At 35.9% G+C, this 21,016-nt stretch overlaps 2 protein-coding genes across 2 annotated transcripts in view; both read right to left on the reverse strand.

Moving 5' to 3' along the window:
- Window positions 1–756: 756 nt before the first annotated feature.
- On the reverse strand, window positions 757–1,660 carry LOC134802208 (protein dpy-30 homolog). The gene is made up of 2 exons (XM_063774831.1): window positions 1,462–1,660; window positions 757–1,048 (listed from the first exon to the last, which is right to left on the reverse strand). Exons 1-2 carry the CDS (start codon window positions 1,540–1,542, stop codon window positions 791–793), a joined length of 339 nt encoding a protein of 112 aa, XP_063630901.1. The 5' UTR covers window positions 1,543–1,660; the 3' UTR covers window positions 757–790.
- A 6,683-nt stretch (window positions 1,661–8,343) lies between these two features.
- The window catches only part of LOC134797350 (anaphase-promoting complex subunit 11-like), a 75,649-nt gene continuing 62,976 nt past the window's right edge, over window positions 8,344–21,016 (reverse strand). Inside the window, exon 3 of the mRNA XM_063769572.1 lies at window positions 8,344–9,590. Within this exon, the coding sequence (XP_063625642.1) occupies window positions 9,441–9,590 (150 nt within the window). The 3' untranslated portion in view covers window positions 8,344–9,440. The remainder of the gene's footprint in view (window positions 9,591–21,016) is intronic.

The following is a 21,016-nucleotide window of genomic DNA, read 5'->3' on the forward strand; positions in this document are numbered from 1 at the left end:
TGACAGACAGACAGACCAACAGACGCACGAGTGATCCTATAAGGGTTCCGTTTTTTCCTTTTGAGGTACGGAACCCTAAACATGATTTTTTTATTCATTTTTTTTTAATCTTTTACCATTGCCACCACGTCAATGAAGTACTAAAGTGTCATCAACACCAAGCCACAAACACTTTGAACATACCACAAACCAAAGAGTAAAGTATATCCTAAGTGTATCTACAAACTGCACTCTGACTTTATATCAAGTCAATGGCGGCGAAAAGGCGAACAGAAATTAATGGTTTTAAATCGTATAAAAAAGTTGCTGATACAATTGTAAAATAGGTAAACCAGTTCAGGACATAAATATACTCAAAATTTATATATATAGCCCTAGCAGCTCACAATATGGTTATGGATGGAGAATGTTAATCAGTAATCTCATACCTACCAACAAAAATTAGTTGGACTATTATAATTGCCAAAAATTTTTTTGTAGATCCCACAAATTTTAAGCAATAGGCATAATTAAGAGAGTTTAAACTAAAAATGATTTCTGATCTAAAGTTTATTTACATAAGAATAAGGCTATTTATTACTAATCATACTCACTAGTAATGTAGTAACAACATGATACATGCGTCAAAGTTAATATGGCTATTTCAAACCACTTAGTTAGGAATAGTCATAGAACAAAACAAGTTGACAAAATGTAGCTTATGAATGCCAAAAGCAACTTAAAATAGTACATATAAAAATATGAAATTCTCTAATTATGTTGCCACAACATAAATTTATTACAAGAATAATTAAGTTTGAGCATTTGCTGGAGGATTGTTGTTTGATGCAGCATTGTTATTTTCAAAAGTAGTCTTATTTTTCACCAAGTAAGCAGCCAGGTAGTTAATAGGGTCCGGCGGGCGCTCCTTGGCCAGCGCCGAGAGCCCCTGGAGTAGTATGGGAACCACAGTCTGGTCCAAGTATTGCCTTGTTGGTAATGCATTGAGATCTATTCGGGATTTCCGACTAGCATTTGTTTCTGGTTCTTTCTCCATTGCAATTATCTTCTGCAAGAAACAGGGGTTTTAAAACAATGTTAATAATTAAAATAATTATTTGGGAACAATCTTACACAGATCAACTACACACAAACTAAGCTAAGCTTGTAATATGGGACGATGTACATACTAGGATACATACTTAGGTAACAAACACATAACTAAATGCCCTTACATATGGCATGGGACCTCCTGCTTTGTAGGAAAGGTCATAACATTCAAAATCGACGTGAATGTAACTGATTTAAAAATAAAATATTACTTTACTATTTTAATCTCTACATTTTATAATATTATTAGGATTGCCTACAAGAACATTATCAACAAGGTTTTTATTGATTAATAGTAACAAAGATACAAGAATAATTGAACTAAATTTGCTAATTGAGTAGTTTACAAAACAATAGTATTATGCTTCTAACCTTTACGGAATCCGGTATTTTGGGCGGGGGTTGCTCTTCTTTAACGGCTTCGCGATTCGCTTGCAAAGAAGGATCGGACATCGGTTGCAGTTATAAATTATACATACAATTACTGCAATATTTATAATTTTATTCTAAGTAGGACTACACTTGTATAAAGAAAAATAAATTTTGTTGTTTGGCAGATCGTTTTCGTTTTCCTGCGTTACCAAATCAAATCCTAGGCAACTCAAGGCAATGTCAATATGTCATTTTCACGGACCTAGAGAGTAAACCGGATAGTGTACATTAGCCAAAAAGTGTGTCCACATGAGAAGTCAAGGTGGGCCGTTGCATCTCTTTCTAATTAGGGTGACCATACGTCATATGTATCTGGGATATTAGGATAACATTGAATATATAGTTTGGCCGGGATATTTTCTTATTCGTGCATAGTTATAGAGAATCATACTGTCTTTTCGCTGTACTAGTATTTTGGACTGAAAAGGGATGGATATATTTTTTTCTCTTCTGTAAAACGATTCACCAAACCTTAGGTACTTAATTTAGTTGTTCTAAAAGCTAGGCTATAACCGCAAAAATCGAAGTTCGCAAATTGCGGGCATTTTTCTCTGTCACTCTAATTACGCCTTCATTGGAGTAAAAGAGAAAGATCCCCGCAATTTGCGAATTTCGGGTTTCGCGGTAGCCCCTCTGTTACTAATAGGCGTAGATGCTGGACCACGAACATGGTCGATCCTCAGGAAGGTGGTCTGCCGTAACGTCTGTCAAGAACACAGGTATGAGTGAGAGAGATAGAGAGACAGATATGCTGACAGAACCAGAGCAAAGAATATAATACTCACTAGGAGAAGAACGGTAACTCCATACAAAAAAATGTCCCCAACCGTTTATACGTTTATACTAGTGGCGCCGTCTTTGTGTACCAATGGAACTAAAGTTGACAACCGGTTTAGCCTGGCGGGTATTGGTAGGTAGTAATTCTGTTGATAAACATATTTGTTATCTTCATATCACGAAATATATGCAAGATGCAAATATTACCCCTTGTTTGTGGTATTATCAATTGATTTAAATAAAAGGCATGTTTATGTTTATAACATTATATATATTATTTATTAAAAAATGTTTTACATATAAAAATATACACTGAAAACTGGCAACTGGCAACTTAATAAAAAAATAGACATTAATAAAGCGCATTCACAAAGTTTTCAGTGCCTTTTATACAAATAACATTAGGCATGCCTACCTATTACACTTTACACACAGATACACTACACTTTACATACGGCATTTTACACAGATTTCCAACTTGTATTCATACATTTCTTCACGGTTAATTAATACGCTTTCCAGATGCGTTATGACTCGGTTCCTTCTGAACCCACTAAAGTTGTAAATTTCACTCTGGCTGCTTCAACAGCCGTTGCTCCGCATTTAGCACATTTTCTATGTGCATTGCTGTAATCCATGTAGGTACAGACTTACAGTCTTAAGTGGTACGTAGCGGTACACGTTGTATGTATTATTTAAAGAGTTAATAAATAAAATTTTCGTTATGAACTTTAACCACAGCAGTTGGACAGAGTCATTGACAAATATATTTTTTATTATGGTGGGTAGACGTACCTACCCTCCATATATTTTATGAACATTGATAAAGACAGTTGGAAGCAAATATTCATTATAAAACTTAATCGCATGTAATTAAGTTTTAAGCGTTTTAAGTCCCGTTTTATGATTAATATTGTATAAAATTCGTGATAATTTAAATCAGAGTTGGGAGCAATGTTGCTGTAGAAAAATGTTTTTATTTTTATTACTCGCAACTTTTTCCCGGAGGCCAACGCACACATAGAAGATTAAGGCGCACACATGCGCAATTATTTGGGGACATAACTTTCTTAGGAAGTGAACAGGCCTTGAACCAGAGGGTCTACCGCGAACCACGTTCGACGTGTCGCCCCTCTGTCACACTTACGTACGAAAATGCGACAAAGAGGCAACACGTCGAAAGCGGCTCGGGGTAGGCTCTCAGGACACCCCCACTGACCTGAGAGCTTTACAGTCTTTTAATTACAGTCTTTGCCGCCTTAGGCCTCAGGCCCTACATAGCAAGCACCAGCCACCCCTTTCTCAGCACCCATCATATAGACTGCCGCCTAAAATATCTGGCCGCACTAGGCCCGGGCCTACTCGGCCTTAGGGCAAATCCGCCACTGCCTCAGGGTCGCGTGGGTCCGCTACGCCCGTTTGCTATAGTTTTTAACTAAGACGCTTGTCACTGGAGCATAGACAGCGAAGTTTGCAAATTGCGAGCATCTTTCTCTGTCACTGTAATTACTCCAATATAGGAGTAAAAGAGAAAGGTGCTCGCAATTTGCGGACCTCGATGTTCACGGTGGTAGGCCATCTGTGCGAAAAGAGAAGAGTCGTGAAATGTAAAGAAACTAGTGATATGCCGTTCCCAGTAAATTTTCCAAAGAGGGTAAAGTCCCAGCAACGTTTCTGGTATCGTCCCAAAAGTCAGTAAATTACGATAAAGTTATATTGTTCTTTTATTATCAATGTGTTTTTATTATTGTAACAATGTATAAATGGGTCTGTAATGTTTAAGGACTTTGGATTTCAATTTTGGCAATTATTTATTCTTATAGGCTCTTATTCCACCAATTTAAACATGCCGAAATAAATACATACCTATTTATATAAACTTACTTTTAAGTGCGTAATAAGAATTGTGTAACACTGATTCTCATCGTGCCGAAATCATGGTCACCCTAATGAGTTTGACAATGTTGACTTGTATTTTTATCGCAAAATGTAATAATTGTGGCTTCCTTGTGAAACAATATTGCACAATTAGAAATTCTTTCACTCCTACAACCTTTAACGCAACATTTATTCACCATTTTTAAGAAATTTTGCATTCACGTGTTTTGATAACATGTCATCCCGTTAGGGATACCAATTAATATTCAAAGTTACTCCAATGTCTACCATAACAAAATTAATGTTTTTTTTTGTTGTGCACATGCTTGGTTAAATCAGTTAATAATATTGAAATCATACTTATTTTCAAATTTCTTAAAAGATATCAGAACCTTACTCTGAATATAGCACTTAAATAATATAAGAAGGTATTTAATTTCAGAAGTATATTGATATAAATACTACCACAATGGTATATTTTTAACATTGGCAACATGTGCGAGTGAGACACCGCGGCCCACCTTTGCTATCTCAAGTGGATCGTTTTCTCTAGTCTGGTAAGAACGTCTTTCTGGCTCGGTGATAAGGTTAAATTTAGTATGGCAAAACAAGTGACAGTTCACTCCATCTTATAACTTCATGGTCATTTTATCTTTTTTTTGACAGAGTATCTACCAATGCCTAGAGGCCACAGATAACAATGAAAATGTTTTATTTTTTTGCTTGGTTAAAGCTGTCACAGACGAGCGTATCGGACCGCAATCTAGGTTCGGTCAATATATATCTTTCTCGCTCTTACTTATAGCTGCGTCCTTAGCGGACCACCTTACACACGATGGAATTTGCGCCGGACCGCACCAACCCTGGTGCGGCAGTCTCAGAATCACTTTTGTTTAGAATTATCAGGCCGGGCATTATTGAGCTGAGCTTTATTTTGGCTGTACATTATTGGCAGCATTGGGTTTCTGTCATCTTACATTACATTACTGGCATTGGAATATTTGAATCTATTACTTTAATATGACTATAATTCATATAATTAGATATTATAATATAATAGATTCTTGTTTTATTTTATTGAAATAATAGTCTTTCAATGTTTTCTGTTTGATTACTTTTCTAGTTCGTCTAATATAGCGTCAGCGTAACATTTGATATAAACACCACGCCAAAGTATCAAACCCAGAAATTTTGATTAAGTGAGAAATGATCGAGTCTGAATCGCTCAGACCTACCATCCGCTAACGCTTCGTAATCCAGTTCTATGGAATCGCTGGACAAAATATGTGTTCAAGTCTGAAATAAACAATCGTACGGTGATATGCATGCGAAAGACGGGGCCTCATAAGTATGTTAAAGATGATCCCCATTGCTCAGCCGAAAAGGAAGTTTTTGTTACATATACAGTACAAAAACCTACAGCAGCCTAAGATGGTCGCGCTTATATTGTCTGTCTCGTCACGTTGTCACGTTCGGCGGTAATAGGCGTTTACATTCGCGGCTCGTGGCTGGGCTCACGGCGCGTCTCGTGGCTCGCCTCGAGCGCGTAAGCACGACGAGCTAATGATTACACTCTCCCCTCGTGTCTCGTCGAGCTAATCGATTTTAAACACTAACGGCACGGTATAAGGTTTGTAATCGAATGACAAACCGAACGCGAGTGTAAACGCAAGCTCGCGTCCCGTGCGAGCCCCTTTGGCTCGTGCCCAAAAACCGCACCTCCACGCGAGCCGAGCCGCGAGACGAGCCACGAGCCCTCCGCTTACACTAGCGTCTCGTGCAAGGCCTATTGACTTCCTTGAAACGATGTGACCCTTCAAAATTGTATATGTGTTGTCCGTTCCTAGACGAGATTGCCAGTAATTAACATAAAAATATTTTACTACGCAACATTGCTAGAACTGGCTTTGTCTATACGATTTCTAGGAACAAATGAAATTATTTTATCAAATATATTTTGATTTGTATTTTATGAAGTAGTCATATGTAAATTATTATTTATATTTTGATGTATGTAAATTGTTATCTATTATATTTCAGTTTGTCTTTGTCTATGTTCATAAAATCTACGAAGGATAGACGTGCCTCTACCCTCCTTAATAAAATTAAAAAAAAACTTTGTCAATAGGCCTCTTTGATAGGCCTTGATTTGGGTCTGTAGAGCTACCGCCAATACCGAAAATCGTCAATTGCGGGCATTTTTCTCTGTCACTCTAATTACGCCTTCATTGGAGTAAAAGAGTAAGATCCCCGCAATTTGCGAATTTCGGTTTTCGCGGTAGCCCCTCTGGCCTGTAAGAACATAGGTCATTACAAAAGTCTGTAATGTCAATGCTGTCAGTAAAGTAATTTAACGCAAAAATATCATATCAGTTTTCATATAAAACGATTTATTCACTTTAAATATATTTATTTAGGTTCCTATTAATTTTTAAAATAAAAACTATTCATATGTACGAGCAACATATCTAAATGCGTCTTCGCACAGACAGGCTTAGTTAAAATTAAACCGTTGTCTCTCTTCCTTCCTTGCTGTATCCAGCAATGGCGACTTTATCAACAATTCTTATCCGGATTATGAAAAGCCCTAATGTGTGTGTGGAAACCAGAAACAGCGATAATTTCAAGGTAAGAAATATATTAATATTTAAATAAAAATGAGCGTACTAAATTACCAAATTCAAATATAATAATTTAATCTTACTATCCCCGTAAACCCGCGGACGTTATATCGCGTCCGAAATTATAATCAAAATTCATCATAGATGTAAAACTTCACATTGTTTGAGCTGGTAAATTTAGACCCTAGGAATTAGCGACGTTAGTAATTAGGAAGTTAGATTATATTGTTTAATTTGTGACTATTTTGTTTTAGAAATTGAATCAATCAAATTGATGGCTTGAGCGTGAGATAATAATATATTATAATCCTGGGCCGTCATATGATTTCTTGGAAAAAGCTCAAAGGGCACGTATCTGCCGCATATCCAGACTAGTTTCCCGGTGATCAAGAACGCCGCGCGGAGCTGATGTGAAGCAGAAAATGTCCGATAACCGGATAGATGTAATAACAACTTGTAACCATTTGCCATATCAATGTATGTATTCATATGTATTACTCCTAACATATATACAGTAATGCTAATAGGAATGAAAATATTTATATCTTAATACGTAACTTTTTGTTACCTTTTATATTTGACGAATTTCTAAATATAGTACCTAATCATTATCTTTTAACGTATTTTTTTATTTATTTGTGATATGCTAATTTAAGAGCCCAACAACGTGCACACTAGCGCCACTGCTAAATAATCGTGATTATTTAAATTTAAAAAAGGGGCCGCTACGGACTGTATTGTGTATTTAAGTACCTTTTGAATACATCAAACTAGTATTTAAGTTGCTGGATTCGTCGATCTATGTGCTCAAAACAAAAACGGCCGTTTTAACTTTGGACGGGTAGATTGACGAATCCAGTAACATAAAAACTAGTTTAATGTATTCAGTAGTGGCGCTAGTGTGCATGTTGATGGGCTCTTAAAAACCTGACCCCAACAAAAAAGAAAAAAATACAAAAAGAAATTGCCCTCTCCGGGATTCGAACCCAGGACCATTAGCTTCCTGAACTGGATTACTGCCAATACCCGCTAGGCTAAACGAGTTGTCAATTCTAATTACAATGGTATCCTACCAGAGCGCTAGTAGTATAAACGAACTTTTGAAAGGGACATTTTTTTGTATGGAGTTATCGTTCTTCTCCTAGTGAGTATTATATTCTTTGGTCTCGTGGCTCGCACGAGAATGTAAACCACCTATTAAAAGTATGTAAATAAGAGAGTGACGCATACAATAGATCAGCGGTCGGCAACCTTTTTTTGCGTAGTTTTAGTAGGTAGCGCAGTTAACGATGAGTAGGTTGACGCGGGCCGCACTTTGTTAATATTTATGACTTTATCAGACATTGTCGTTTCTCAATATTACATAGCCAGAGAGGCTCACAGGCCGCAAGTGACAGTTCCACGAGCCGCATGCGGCCCGCGGGCCGCAGGTTGCCGACCGCCGCAATAGATGATTGATACTATGGATAGCGTATTATTTTTGTTATCTGCTTCTAGTAGTAATGTACCGTCAGGGTGGACCTATGAGAAAAAAAAACGCAATAAATTGAAACACTTAGTCATGATTTATTTAAAAAATCTTACAATTGCAACCAAATATTATTCCACACAATATACACATTACCTATGTCTGTGGTGATCTGCCATGTTATTTAAATAGTTTAGCCAACCAATCACGTTTATTCTTACGCTAATATTAACATCCCAAAGAAAGGGTTGGGTATTGATGAAGGTCTGAAGGAAGAGTCGAAATGGTTGGCCAGACTAGGTATGGTATAACTTTTATAAAAGTAAACAACAGAAACAAGAAACACCGTCACCTGAAATCTGATAAATGCGTTTGGAATAGTTTCTATAATTTAAAATCCTACATTACAATTGAAGATTTATAAACGATGTAGACTCACATTAATTCAGATCTTTTATGTACCGGGATGTTACAACATGTTGCAACAGAAGGCAACAAAGGATGGAGAAATTGGACACCCTTTATTACAAATACTAATAATGAGGTTGCAACAAACGACAATAGTTATTAATAATAAGTATGTTAAGTATCCATGGGATATATGTAATACCTACGTCTTTTTTTTGTACAGTATGACAGACCTATTTTCCGGATAGTAAGCATTAAGACTCCATTGACCGTCCAGTGGCGCCTTCATTGGGGGAACCGTGTTATCAAATGAACCAATTAATGTTAATTATGTATAAATCAGTATATTACTATTGTTTTTCACTTTATCAACTAAACTGCAAATGGTGGCCAGATTTTAAAGCTCACATTTTAGGTGATAACTGATGAAGCAAAATAAAACTATGTGACAAACACCAACAGTTGGGGAATCAGTAGGACAACAATAGTAATATACTGATTTATACATAAATTAATTGGTTTATTAGAAAACAAAATTCTCCCAATGAGAACGCCACTGGACGGTCGATGCAGTCTTAAAACAGGATCTTCATAATAAATAAGGGTGCCTCAAAGAAAACATGTAGATACCTAATGTCTGTCAAAAGTGTCCAAACTATCCCACACCTATTAGCAGAATTCTAAATTTCTAAAAAAACTTTCGTGTGTTTGTCTGTTCTTACGGTGTTAGGTAGTGGTGCCAGTGGTCGTTGAAATGATAATTTAACTTAAGTTCTAAGGTAGTGCGGCGGGGGCGGCGGCGGCGGCGCGGGGCGCAGTCTCGGGCCGCGCTCCAGCTGCCGGCGCCAGGACGCCATGGCCTCGCTCAGAGACCACAGTTCCGACAGCAGCGACAGGTCCAACTGACGGAGGCTCGCCTGGAATCAATACATATGACCACTTTATTGAATATAGAAATTTGATATTGGCTGATTAGACTGCTGTCATAGACAGCGCTTTAGTTTTTATGTTTAGTTCCAAAACTGGCCATGTGTCGCTAGTGGTACGATGGTAGACGTTCGGTCGCTCACGTTTACTTACCGGTGTTGTTCGATATAATATATTAATTATTTACGAAAGTCTTCTTGTTTTTCTTATATCGCCAAGTGGTTATGGGCTGTCTGCTCACGCGAGTGATAGTTAAACAAAGAAATAGTTATACGGTAAAGTAAATTCAGTGAAAAAGTGCCTCGAAAAAAAAAACAAAACACGGCGGCGTGTGAACAAAAATGGAGGTTACTGGAAAAGTCGAAAAATTCGATGGAACGAATTTCAAGCAATGGAAGTTTCAAATTATGTGCGCATTACGAGCGAAAGGTTTAGATATAAATGAGGTTAAGCCGGAATCGGATGCCACAAAATGGAACAAAGATGATGGGATGGCGATGTTTATCATGACATCGGCCATGCATCTTAACCAAATTGCGCTTATTGAAAATTGCGGGACCGCACTAGAAATATTGACCAAACTCGAATCTATCTATGAGCAAAAGTCTGAGCTTACGAAAATGATGATTCATGAGAGATTTTATCAATACAAAATGAGCCCTACGGATAGCATAGCTCAGCATATCGCTAAAGTTGAAAGCTTGGCCAAACAACTCAAGGAGAGTGGAGAGACAATCAGTGATACTGCAATTATGACGAAGATTTTGAGTACTCTTCCCCCGAAGTTCAGATCTTTACGTCAAGCATGGATGTCTCTTGATCCGAAGTCACAAAGTATAATAAACTTGACTGCACGTCTACTGGACGAGGAGGCGAGCTTAAATGTGGAAGAAAATGTTGAAACCGCTTTATTTGTTTCAAAACAGATAAAAAAAAAGGTTACCGCTTCTAACTCAACTCCTAGTTCAAGTAAGAAAGATTCAAGTAAGGGACAAGGGCATCGTTACCCTTGTTACAACTGTGGCGTTCGTGGTCACTTTGCAAAAGAATGTCGAGCTCCGAAGAAAAGTCAGGGAAAAGGTGACATGTTAGCCTTCAATGTTACTCACTGTGAGTGGAAAGAACCCGATGTAGATGACAAGTGGCTATTGGACAGTGGCGCTTCTGGCCATATTTCTTTCAAAAAGGAATATTTTACAGAAATACATGAGTACAGAGGTTCCCCATTGAAATTGGGCAATAAGGAAGTTGTAGAAGTTGCTGGACAGGGAGACATCTTGTTGAATAAATGGGTTGATGGTCAGTGGGAGACCAGTATCTTAAAAGGTGTTTTATATGCCCCTAAAATGCATCGAAACTTGATCTCTGAAGGTGTGATAACAAGACAAGGTTATGAAATTGTGAAAAAAGACTCTGATGCGTTTATTTATCTGGACGGTAAAAAAGTTATGTGTGCTTCCTTAAAAGGAAATAACTTATATGAAGTGAAAGTGAAGACTGTATTAAATCAGTGTAACTTAGTGCAAAAATCGGACTTGCGTACGTGGCACGAGCGCTTAGGTCACATGGACATTAAAGAAATACAGAGAATGTGCAAGAATAATGTGATAAACGGTGTGGACCTAACTAATTGTGACAGTTTTGTGTGTGAGGGTTGTGCATACGGAAAACAAGCCCGGAGACCATTCCAGAAGTCCAGCAGAGGTCCACTGCAGCCAGGTGACATGGTTTATAGTGATCTCTGTGGGCCCATGAGCGAGCCCTCAGTACAAGGTATGAAATATTTCATATTATTTAAAGATGCTGCCACTGCTTATAGACATGTGTACTATCTTAAGAACAAGAGTGATGCTTTAGAATATTTCAAGAAGTACAATGCTATAAGAATAGATTCTTGCACAGTGTGCGTGTGTTGCATACTGACAATGGCGGTGAATTTAAGAATAAAGCTTTTAAAGAATATCTGGATAGTGAAGGCATCGTGCATGAATTGACTGCACCATACACACCAGAAATGAATGGAAGGGCCGAACGCGAGATGAGAACGATTATGCAGAATGCTCGGTCTATGCTATATGCTCGTGACATATCCCTTGATCTTTGGGCAGAAGCAGTTAGTTGTGCTGTATATATATTGAATCGCACATCTTCAAGTCAAACCCCAAAAGTCACACCTTATGAACTATGGACTGATATGAAACCTAGTTTAGATCATGTAAGAGTGTTTGGATGTGTGGGTTATGTTCATGTACCAGATCAATTAAGAACGAAGCTAGAGAGTAAAAGTCGGAAATTGATGTTAGTGGGATATGAAAAAACAAATTACAGGATGTATAATCCAGAAACGAAAAGAGTGACTGTGTCAAGAAATGTTATATTTGATGAAAATAACACACCAAATTTTCAGAAAAGTGAAGCTGAAGTGTCACTTCGATTTGGTGATGATGCAGAAAGTGAAAATAATTCTGAACAAGTTGAGATAGAAAGGGTGGCACCAGAAGAGGCTGAGGCTGATGATGCTGTGGATACCTCTTATGATGATGCTAATGAACAGGATGAGACTTATGTGCCACCTCATGAAATTGAACAAGAAAGTTTAAGCCATGACATGCCATACAACTTGAGATCCAGGAGAGATTGTAATTTTGAAGTGAATCTGTCAGGTAGTTTAGATGTACCAGTGACTTATAATGATGCTATCAACAGCCCAGAGTGTAAAGAATGGCTGAAAGCTATATCTGAAGAGCTGGAATCCCATCGTGAGAATAACACCTGGAGTTTTGTTGACCGAGAAGATCATAGAACCATAACGTCTAAATGGGTTTTCAACATTAAGAGAAATAAAGATGGTGAAGTAGAGAGATATAAAGCCCGCCTTTGCGCTCGTGGCTTTACACAAATTGAAGGTCTTGATTACTATGAAACTTTTTCACCAACCACCAGATATGAATCTATTAGAATATTGCTAAGCATTGCTGCTCAATTGAATTGGAATATAAGACAATTGGATGTTAAAACAGCATTCTTATATGGAGTCCTAGAAGAGGACATATTCATGGAAGTGCCTGAAGGTGTTAAAGCACCAGCACCTAATAAGATATGCAAATTGGAGAAGTCCCTCTATGGGCTGAAACAAGCGTCCAGATGCTGGAATAAGAAATTTACAGATTTTTTAGTGAAATTTGGTTTCAAACAATCACAGGCAGATAGTTGTGTTTTTGTAGGTAATTTTGAGAAAGTGAAAGCACTGTTAATCTTGTATGTTGATGACGCTCTGGTTATGTCTGAGTCTACTAGAGTTTTGGACCTGATTGTTGGCCATTTGAAGACAGGTTTTCAAATTAAAGAAATTGATTTGAACAAATATGTAGGATTAGAAATAGTCAAGAGCAATGGCGCTATCTGTGTCCATCAGAAAAGATATATCGAGCAGATAATAGGTAAGTTCAATATGAATACTGCTAATGCATGCAATACACCTGTTGATGTTAATGTGCCTATTCAAAAAAATGAAACTGATAATGATAGGATTGACTTTCCATATCGTGAAGCTATTGGCTCGCTATTGTTCTTGGCAAATGCAACTAGGCCTGACATATGCTTTGGTGTTAATGTTTTAAGTAGATATATTAACAATCCTAGTTTGCAGCATGTAGCTCAAGTAAAAAGAATAATCAAATACCTTATAAAAACAAAAGATGTTTGTATTAGATATGAAAAGCAGTCAGACTTAGTTGGTTATTCAGACTCAGATTATGCCGGGGATTTAGACACTAGAAAGTCAACTACGAGTTACTTGTTCATGTTAAACGGTGGGCCTATTTCTTGGGCTAGTCAGAAGCAGCCCTGTGTGGCCTTATCGACATGCGAAGCTGAATTTTTGGCTGGTTGTGAAGCAGCCAAAAATCTTTTATGGCTAAAGCAGTTTTTTAAAGACATAGACTTTGACATGAATTGTACAACTTTGTGTATGGACAATCAAAGTGCTATAAAGCTGATAAATAACCCAGTGTTTCATAAGAAAAGTAAGCACATAGATGTAAAATTTAATTTCATTCGTGAGAAGGTCCAACAAAAGTTGATTGATATTAAATATGTTCCTAGTTCAGAACAACTTGCGGACATTTTTACCAAGGCTTTACCGGTTGTTCAGTTTATGAACATTAGAGATCAGATACTTTCAGTATTGTAATTTTATTTGTTTACAGTCAAGAAGTTGTTCTGTTAATGGTTTATAGTTTTGTTTTAGTTAAATATGTACTGTGAGTAATTGTACTAAATAGCATTAGCCATTTCAAATTTAGTGGGAGTATTGAATATAGAAATTTGATATTGGCTGATTAGACTGCTGTCATAGACAGCGCTTTAGTTTTTATGTTTAGTTCCAAAACTGGCCATGTGTCGCTAGTGGTACGATGGTAGACGTTCGGTCGCTCACGTTTACTTACCGGTGTTGTTCGATATAATATATTAATTATTTACGAAAGTCTTCTTGTTTTTCTTATATCGCCAAGTCACTTTAATTATATCGTAGTTTTTTATTTAGTAATACGGTTATTTTTTTAGCATTATAAATAAAAATCCGCAGAAGCATGAGTATTATTTGGGTCTCTATTGTTTCCCAAATAGTTTTAAGTAATAATGTATTGTTTGTCCGAATTTTCGTTAGTCATAATTGGTTTTTCTCAGAAACGCGTAACTTTTCAGGATTGCCATAAAACAAACCTAACCTAACCTATCTACAGAATAGCCTTACGAAAATCCTGAAAAGTTAACGGTTTCAGTTTTATGACTAACGATAATATGACAAACAATACATTATGACTTAAAACTTTATGGGAAACAAACTTCGAGCAACACCGGCTTCCGACACATAGGAAGGGAGGGGCCCAAGCGATATCAAACCGTACAAATCTTTCTGCCATTTTTCGCGGGGGGAAAGGTGCACATAGTCGCACTTCTCACACACTTACATACAAAATCCAATCTGTAATGACGACACAAATACATAGAAAATGACACACGTCAAAGACAAATCATGCAAACCTCGATCTCTTTTTATGTACGGACGAGTGACAAGTGTCACAACCAAGGACCGGAAAACCCCTCTTTACGCTTAATCCTATCAATTCGGTAACCCAATCGATTCGGTTACCGTATCATTCGGTAACCCTATCATACTGTTACCTGATTGTAATGGTAACCTTATTGAAACGGTAACCCTAACCTTTAACCGAGTTAATCTCAAAACCCCATCGCGATAGGGTTTTTGTTAAGGGTTTTTAACAGGTTTTCATTCAGTTATGGTAACCTTTATTATCGGTTGCTTACTGGTTTGCTACATTAAAGTAGTTTTTGCCGTCAGAACTAAAAAAAATACTAAAAAATTTGTTTATTTTATTTACTTTATTTATATTTTGTTGATTTTATTGATTTTATTTATTAAATTAATTTAATTTAATTTATTTATTTAATTTATTGAATTTGTTAAATTTATTTATTTTTTTGAATTTATTTAATTTATTTAATTTAATTAATTTATTTAATTTATTTCATTTATTTAATTGGTTTAATTTGTTATATTTGTTTAATTAATTTAATTAATTTAATTTTATTTTATTTATTTTATTCATTTTATTCATTTTATTCATTTTATTCATTTTATTCATTTTATTCATTTTATTCATTTTATTCATTTTATTCATTTTATTCATTTTATTCATTTTATTCATTTTATTCATTTTATTCATTTTATTCATTTTATTCATTTTATTCATTTTATTCATTTTATTCATTTTATTCATTTTATTCATTTTATTCATTTTATTCATTTTATTCATTTTATTCATTTTATTCATTTTATTCATTTTATTCATTTTATTCATTTTATTCATTTTATTCATTTTATTCATTTTATTCATTTTATTCATTTTATTCATTTTATTCATTTTATTCATTTTATTCATTTTATTCATTTTATTCATTTTATTCATTTTATTCATTTTATTCATTTTATTCATTTTATTTATTTAATTAATTTATTTAATTTAATTAATTTAATTAATTTATTTTATTTAATTAATTTTTTTTTTTAATTAATTTAATTAATTAATTTTTTTTAATTAATTTAATTAATTTAATTAATTTAATTAATTTAAATAATTTAATTAATTTAATTAATTTAATTAATTTAATTAATTTAATTAATTTAATTAATTTAAATAATTAAATTATTAATTAAATTATTTATTTTAATTATTTTAGTTATAATATAATAATATTTATAATAAGAACACACCACACAAGTAGGTATAAAGATAAACAAAGGAAAGGCAAAAAAACTTGTTTGTGCTGGAGGCTTCATAGACCGCCCATGCCAACCTCGGTTATTCAATAATAAGTTGAATTTAAGTGTGCGTAAAGATTACAATCGTTTGAACTGGTCAAAAACCTCATAATGAGGTAACTGAATAGACTGGGTTTTTATTTCGGTTACCGGTAACAGAGGTTAACTCGATCTGATACGGTTACCGAATCAAAGTGTTACCTTATTAAGCGGTTACCGTTATGGTAGGGGTTTTTATAAACACCTCTAAAATAACCCTATGAAAAACCCCGGTTAAGGTAACCGGTTCCTGTCCCTGGTCACAACACGCACACTAACACATTTTCGTTGAAGTATCTGAGAGATGAGAAGTCGGATTTGTCGCTCGACCGATCCGCAATTTGTACTAAGCGAGCAAAATCGATAAATCCAACAATTACATGAGACTAAAATATAATAATTGTGTTTGAATGTAATTAAACGTATGATATGTAAAAAAAATATTACATGTGAAATGTAACACTTTCTTTTTGTAAATTTGATGTCCCCGACCTCTTTTTATAACAAAAAACCGAGCAAACAGGCATTTTTATGCAGCAGTGTTCACGCGCGCGTCTGGACTCGGTCTAGTGAAAAATCCAAGTGCAACTAGTTTTATTACCCGCGCTAGATTAGATTGACGCGCTAATCTTGTACCTCGGCAGAGGGGAAATAGTGCGAATGCCGCCTCCCTTCCGTGTTGCTCGAAGGAAACAAAGGGACCCCGTATTAGTTCGACCCATAACTCTTGGTAATGATGAAATAATCTTGCCACCTTGTGGTCTAAATCGAAAATTAAACTTGACACTGGCATTCGAGCCATAAAACAAAAGGCTCCAGTCCTGTGCTGGTGTACAATTTGCGCACGCATCCTACTATAGAAAAGTCCCGCTATTGTGCTAGTAAGGAAATAAAAAACTGAATGTGTCCCACTTGGCATTGACTGCATTTATCTATGTATCTAGGCAGGGTGCCGGTCCAATGGTACGGTTATGGCATCTAGTTTTCCAGTTAGGTTTCAGCACCTTTTAACACTGCACTATACCTATACCTACTTCACTTGACAGAGACGATGATCTAATTACATTAGCTAGGAATTTGAACAAAAATAACATTGATGATCTGAGGATTTAATTAAACCTTTTCTCCGTGACACGTCTATATTTGAATATGCACAGATTTCAAAATAACGTAGTGTGGTCATATTCTCTTTGAACGTAGCCAGAACCCCTAGTGTAAACTTCATTCCATAGCGTGACGAGCGTTTGCGTTATGTCTGCTTTTACAAGGGAAGAACAGCGCGCCAAGCGGGATGTTTAAGAAACTCAAAATCCCATACATATTGACACTTAATGCGTACGTCACATCACGCTATCGAATGAAATTTACACTAGGCTAGGGGTACAGTAAACATTAGAATGCTAGAAAATATAGATAGAACGTGACGCTTGATTATTAGTCGGTACCGCCAAATCGTTTAATGATCACTTGAACAGTAATCATTTAATCATCAAATATGATTTGTTCCGCAGTCATCTGATTCCACTTTCCTATTCGGTCTCGATTGCTTAATGACTTTTGGAGACGAACACCAAATACGAGTACCTAATACCAAATGATTCAAGAATGATTTGCGTTTTCTCAAGCACGATTAAACAGAACATATGTATCTGTATGTATCTGTGTGTGTATTTTTCGAGTATCCAGGAAGTCATTTGTTGGAGACAAGTTCCCGTTAGTCCACCGTGGGAACTAGGGCCAGGGACAACTGGAATGAAAAAATCCCACTTGTTACCATTGAGGTCTTTAGTTAAAGCCGCAGTTACTTAGTCAGTTGTAGACTTGATTAGGTACAATTAAGTATCCACGGCAGTGTCCAGTTGCCAAACGATAACGTATCACACAGGAAACTCGTGACTTCATCTATCTAAAGGAATAATAGTTAGCAAGTGTTATTGAAAAAGCTATGCAATTTATATATTCGTGGTGCCGCTATCACCGATAAGCAAATGACAATAATGGCGGGGCGGCCTTCGCGACTATTGCGTTAGCATGGAATGCGGTGCGATCACGACAAGATGTGGGCCACACAAATAACCGAACCGCTTATTGATATCTTACACCAGCCAATAATATAGACTACCAGTCAGTTGGTAGAGATATAGGTACGAGGTTGCGTTTCTCCGAACGAAACGATGACGCGAGTGTCCCAAGTGTTCCATACATATTTAACTTTGGCCTCCATTCACTCACTAAATGTGCAAAATCATTTTAGTGAGTGAATGGAGAGCTGCTGACTACTGGAACAAGATCTCGCTAAAAATATGCACTATTAAAACTAACTTTTCATCGAATCGGCGCAAGTTAAGATTATTAGCAGTTTAGAACTCTTACGTCCGTTCATACATGTCGATAATATGTGGTATTATCTATGAAAAGGGACCTTATTGTCGATGGCGCTTACGACACTAACATCGATGAGCACAAAACGTAGTAGTTTAAAATTGGAGATTCTGGCCCAGTTTAGTTATTTTGATTTCCAATTTAGCAATTAAGTTTCTTTGATTACTGGAACATTCAATGTTGCTGTCTATCCAATGCGGAGGTCAATTTATGTTATGTGACGCTGATGAACTTATCAGTCATCGGGTTTAAAGGTCCCTTTGTAGTTTTTTATAAATAACTCGTAAACGGTGACCTGTAGCAAAAATGTTCTGATACATAAGTAATCTGCGTAAAATTGTCTACATTAAATATTCTATACACTTTTTCGCTAGGATGAGTATTTAAAAAAATATTTAAGGTAAAAAGTTAAATATGATCAATTGTTAATATTTTTTGTAAATAACTCGTAAACGGTGGCCTGTACCAAAAAATGTTCTGATACATAAGTAATCTACTTAAAATCTACTCACACCAGAGGATGCTGAAGACCGGACGCTTAGCTAAAACGCTAGGTTGAAGGAGAAGAAGATTGATCCTAGCGAAAAAGTGTATAGAATATTTAAGGCGCTCTTATACTCGAGTTTTACGTTTTCAAGGGGGTGAAGCAGACGAGTGGTAGAACGGGCAGGCGGGCGCCCCGCGCGGCGCACCGCACCATTCCCGCGCAGCCCGTCTACATCCTTATTCTGACGACATCGGTATTCTGAATCGTCAGTTCCGGGATTTTTAGTTCGGCAATTAATATTGAAAAAGATTTATTAGTAAATTCGAATTTTGATGAGTACTTAATGAAATTAAAAACCGGACAAGCGCGAGTCGGACTCGCCCACTGAGCCCACCGAGGGTTCCGTACTTTTTAGTATTTGTTGTTATAGCGGCAACAGAAATACATCATCTGTGAAAATTTCAACTGTCTAGCTATCACGGTTCGTGAGATACAGCCTGCTGACAGACGGACGGACGAACGGACGGACAGCGGAGTCTTACTAATAGGGTTCCGTTTTACCCTTTGGGTAGGGAACCCTAAAAATGGTAGGTAAGACGGTGAGGTCGGTGAGTGTACCTAAATAATTATTAATTATATGTATACAATATGAGTGTATACTTGACTGATCATGTTTTTGTAAAAATCGATTTCGACTGGCAAAACATATTAACCGGGCAACCGGGTTTTTTAACCTAATTAGACCCCGCTGAATCCGAAATTGCCGGTTGATTGATCGAATTCTTGACTGGAAGTGAGATAGTTGATATTAAAGGTCCCTTTTTTTTAGTTTTTCGTAAATAACTCTTAAACGGTGGCGCATAGCAAAAATTTTCTTAAACATAAGTAATCTGCATAAAATTGCCTACAAGAAAGATTCCGTACAATTGTTCGCTAGGATCAATATTCAAAGAGATATTAAGGCGGGAAAGTTAATTATAATCAATTTTTGAAGGTCTCTTTTTTTAGTTTTTCGTAAATAACTCGTAAACGGTGGCCAATATAAAAAAAATGTTAAACGTTAATAATCGACACAACATTTTCAATAAAAAAAGATTTAGTACATTTTTAGCAGGGATCAATATTTAAAAAGATAATAAAGAGGGAAAGTTAATTATAATAAATTCTAAGGTTCCATGTTTTTATTTTTTCGTTAATAATTTGAAAAGTATGACTCATAGCAAAAACAAATTTTACACAAATAATAAACATAAAATTTCCTACAAGAAACATGTAGAACACTTTTCGCTAGGATCAATATTTAAAAAGACAAAGCATCCGGTAAGTCAATTATAATCAATTTTAAAGTCCCTTTTTAGTTTTTTGTAAATAACTCGTAAACGGTGTCCCATAGCACAATAGGTTTTTATGAATAAATAATCTCCATAAAATTTTCTGCAAAAAACATCTGAACACTTTTCTCTAGGATCCATATTTAAAACGATATTAAAGGAAGAAAGTTAATCACATTCAGTTCACAGGTCGCTTTTTTTTCGTAAATAACTCGTAAACGGTTGCAACGGGGGCAGTTGTAAAAAATATTATACGTAAATATTGAACATAAAATTGTCCACAAAAAAGGTTTTGTACACTTTTTCGCTACGATCAATATTTAATGAGGTATTAAAGGGGGTAAGTTAATTATAATCAATTTCCAGGTCCCTATTTTAAGTTTTTCGTAAATGACTCGTAAACGGTGGCCCATAGCAAAATAGGTTCTTAATGTTAACTAACCCCCCTTGGCTAAAAAGTGGCCTCCATGTTTAAAATTCATTTGTTTACGTAAGATGTCCGTCTTTGGGTCACGAATTTACATGTGTGTACCAAATTTCAACTTAATTGGTCCAGTACTTTTGAAGAAAATGGGCTGTGACAGACGGACAGACAGACAGACAGTCGCACGAGTGATCCTATAAGGGTTCCGTTTTTTCCTTTTGAGGTACGGGACCCTAAAAACTAAAAAAAGTGACATGTGAATTGATTGTAATGAACTTTCTTCCTTTAATATCGTTTTAAATATTGATCCTAGAGAAAAGTGTTCAGATGTTTTTTGCAGGAAATTTTATGTAGATTATTTATTCATAAAACCTATTTTGCTATGGGACACCGTTTACGAGTTATTT

Source organism: Cydia splendana, chromosome 1 (assembly GCF_910591565.1).
Source record: "Cydia splendana chromosome 1, ilCydSple1.2, whole genome shotgun sequence".
Lineage (NCBI taxonomy): Eukaryota > Metazoa > Arthropoda > Insecta > Lepidoptera > Tortricidae > Cydia > Cydia splendana.

Bases quoted from the DNA above. Each gene is read 5' to 3' on its own strand.
- LOC134802208 (XM_063774831.1), bottom strand. From the start codon at position 1,542: ATGTCCGATCCTTCTTTGCAAGCGAATCGCGAAGCCGTTAAAGAAGAG. The intron at 1,049-1,461 runs GTTAGAAGCATA...TGTTTCTTGCAG, and splicing joins AAATACCGGATTCCGTAAAG to AAGATAATTGCAATGGAGAA.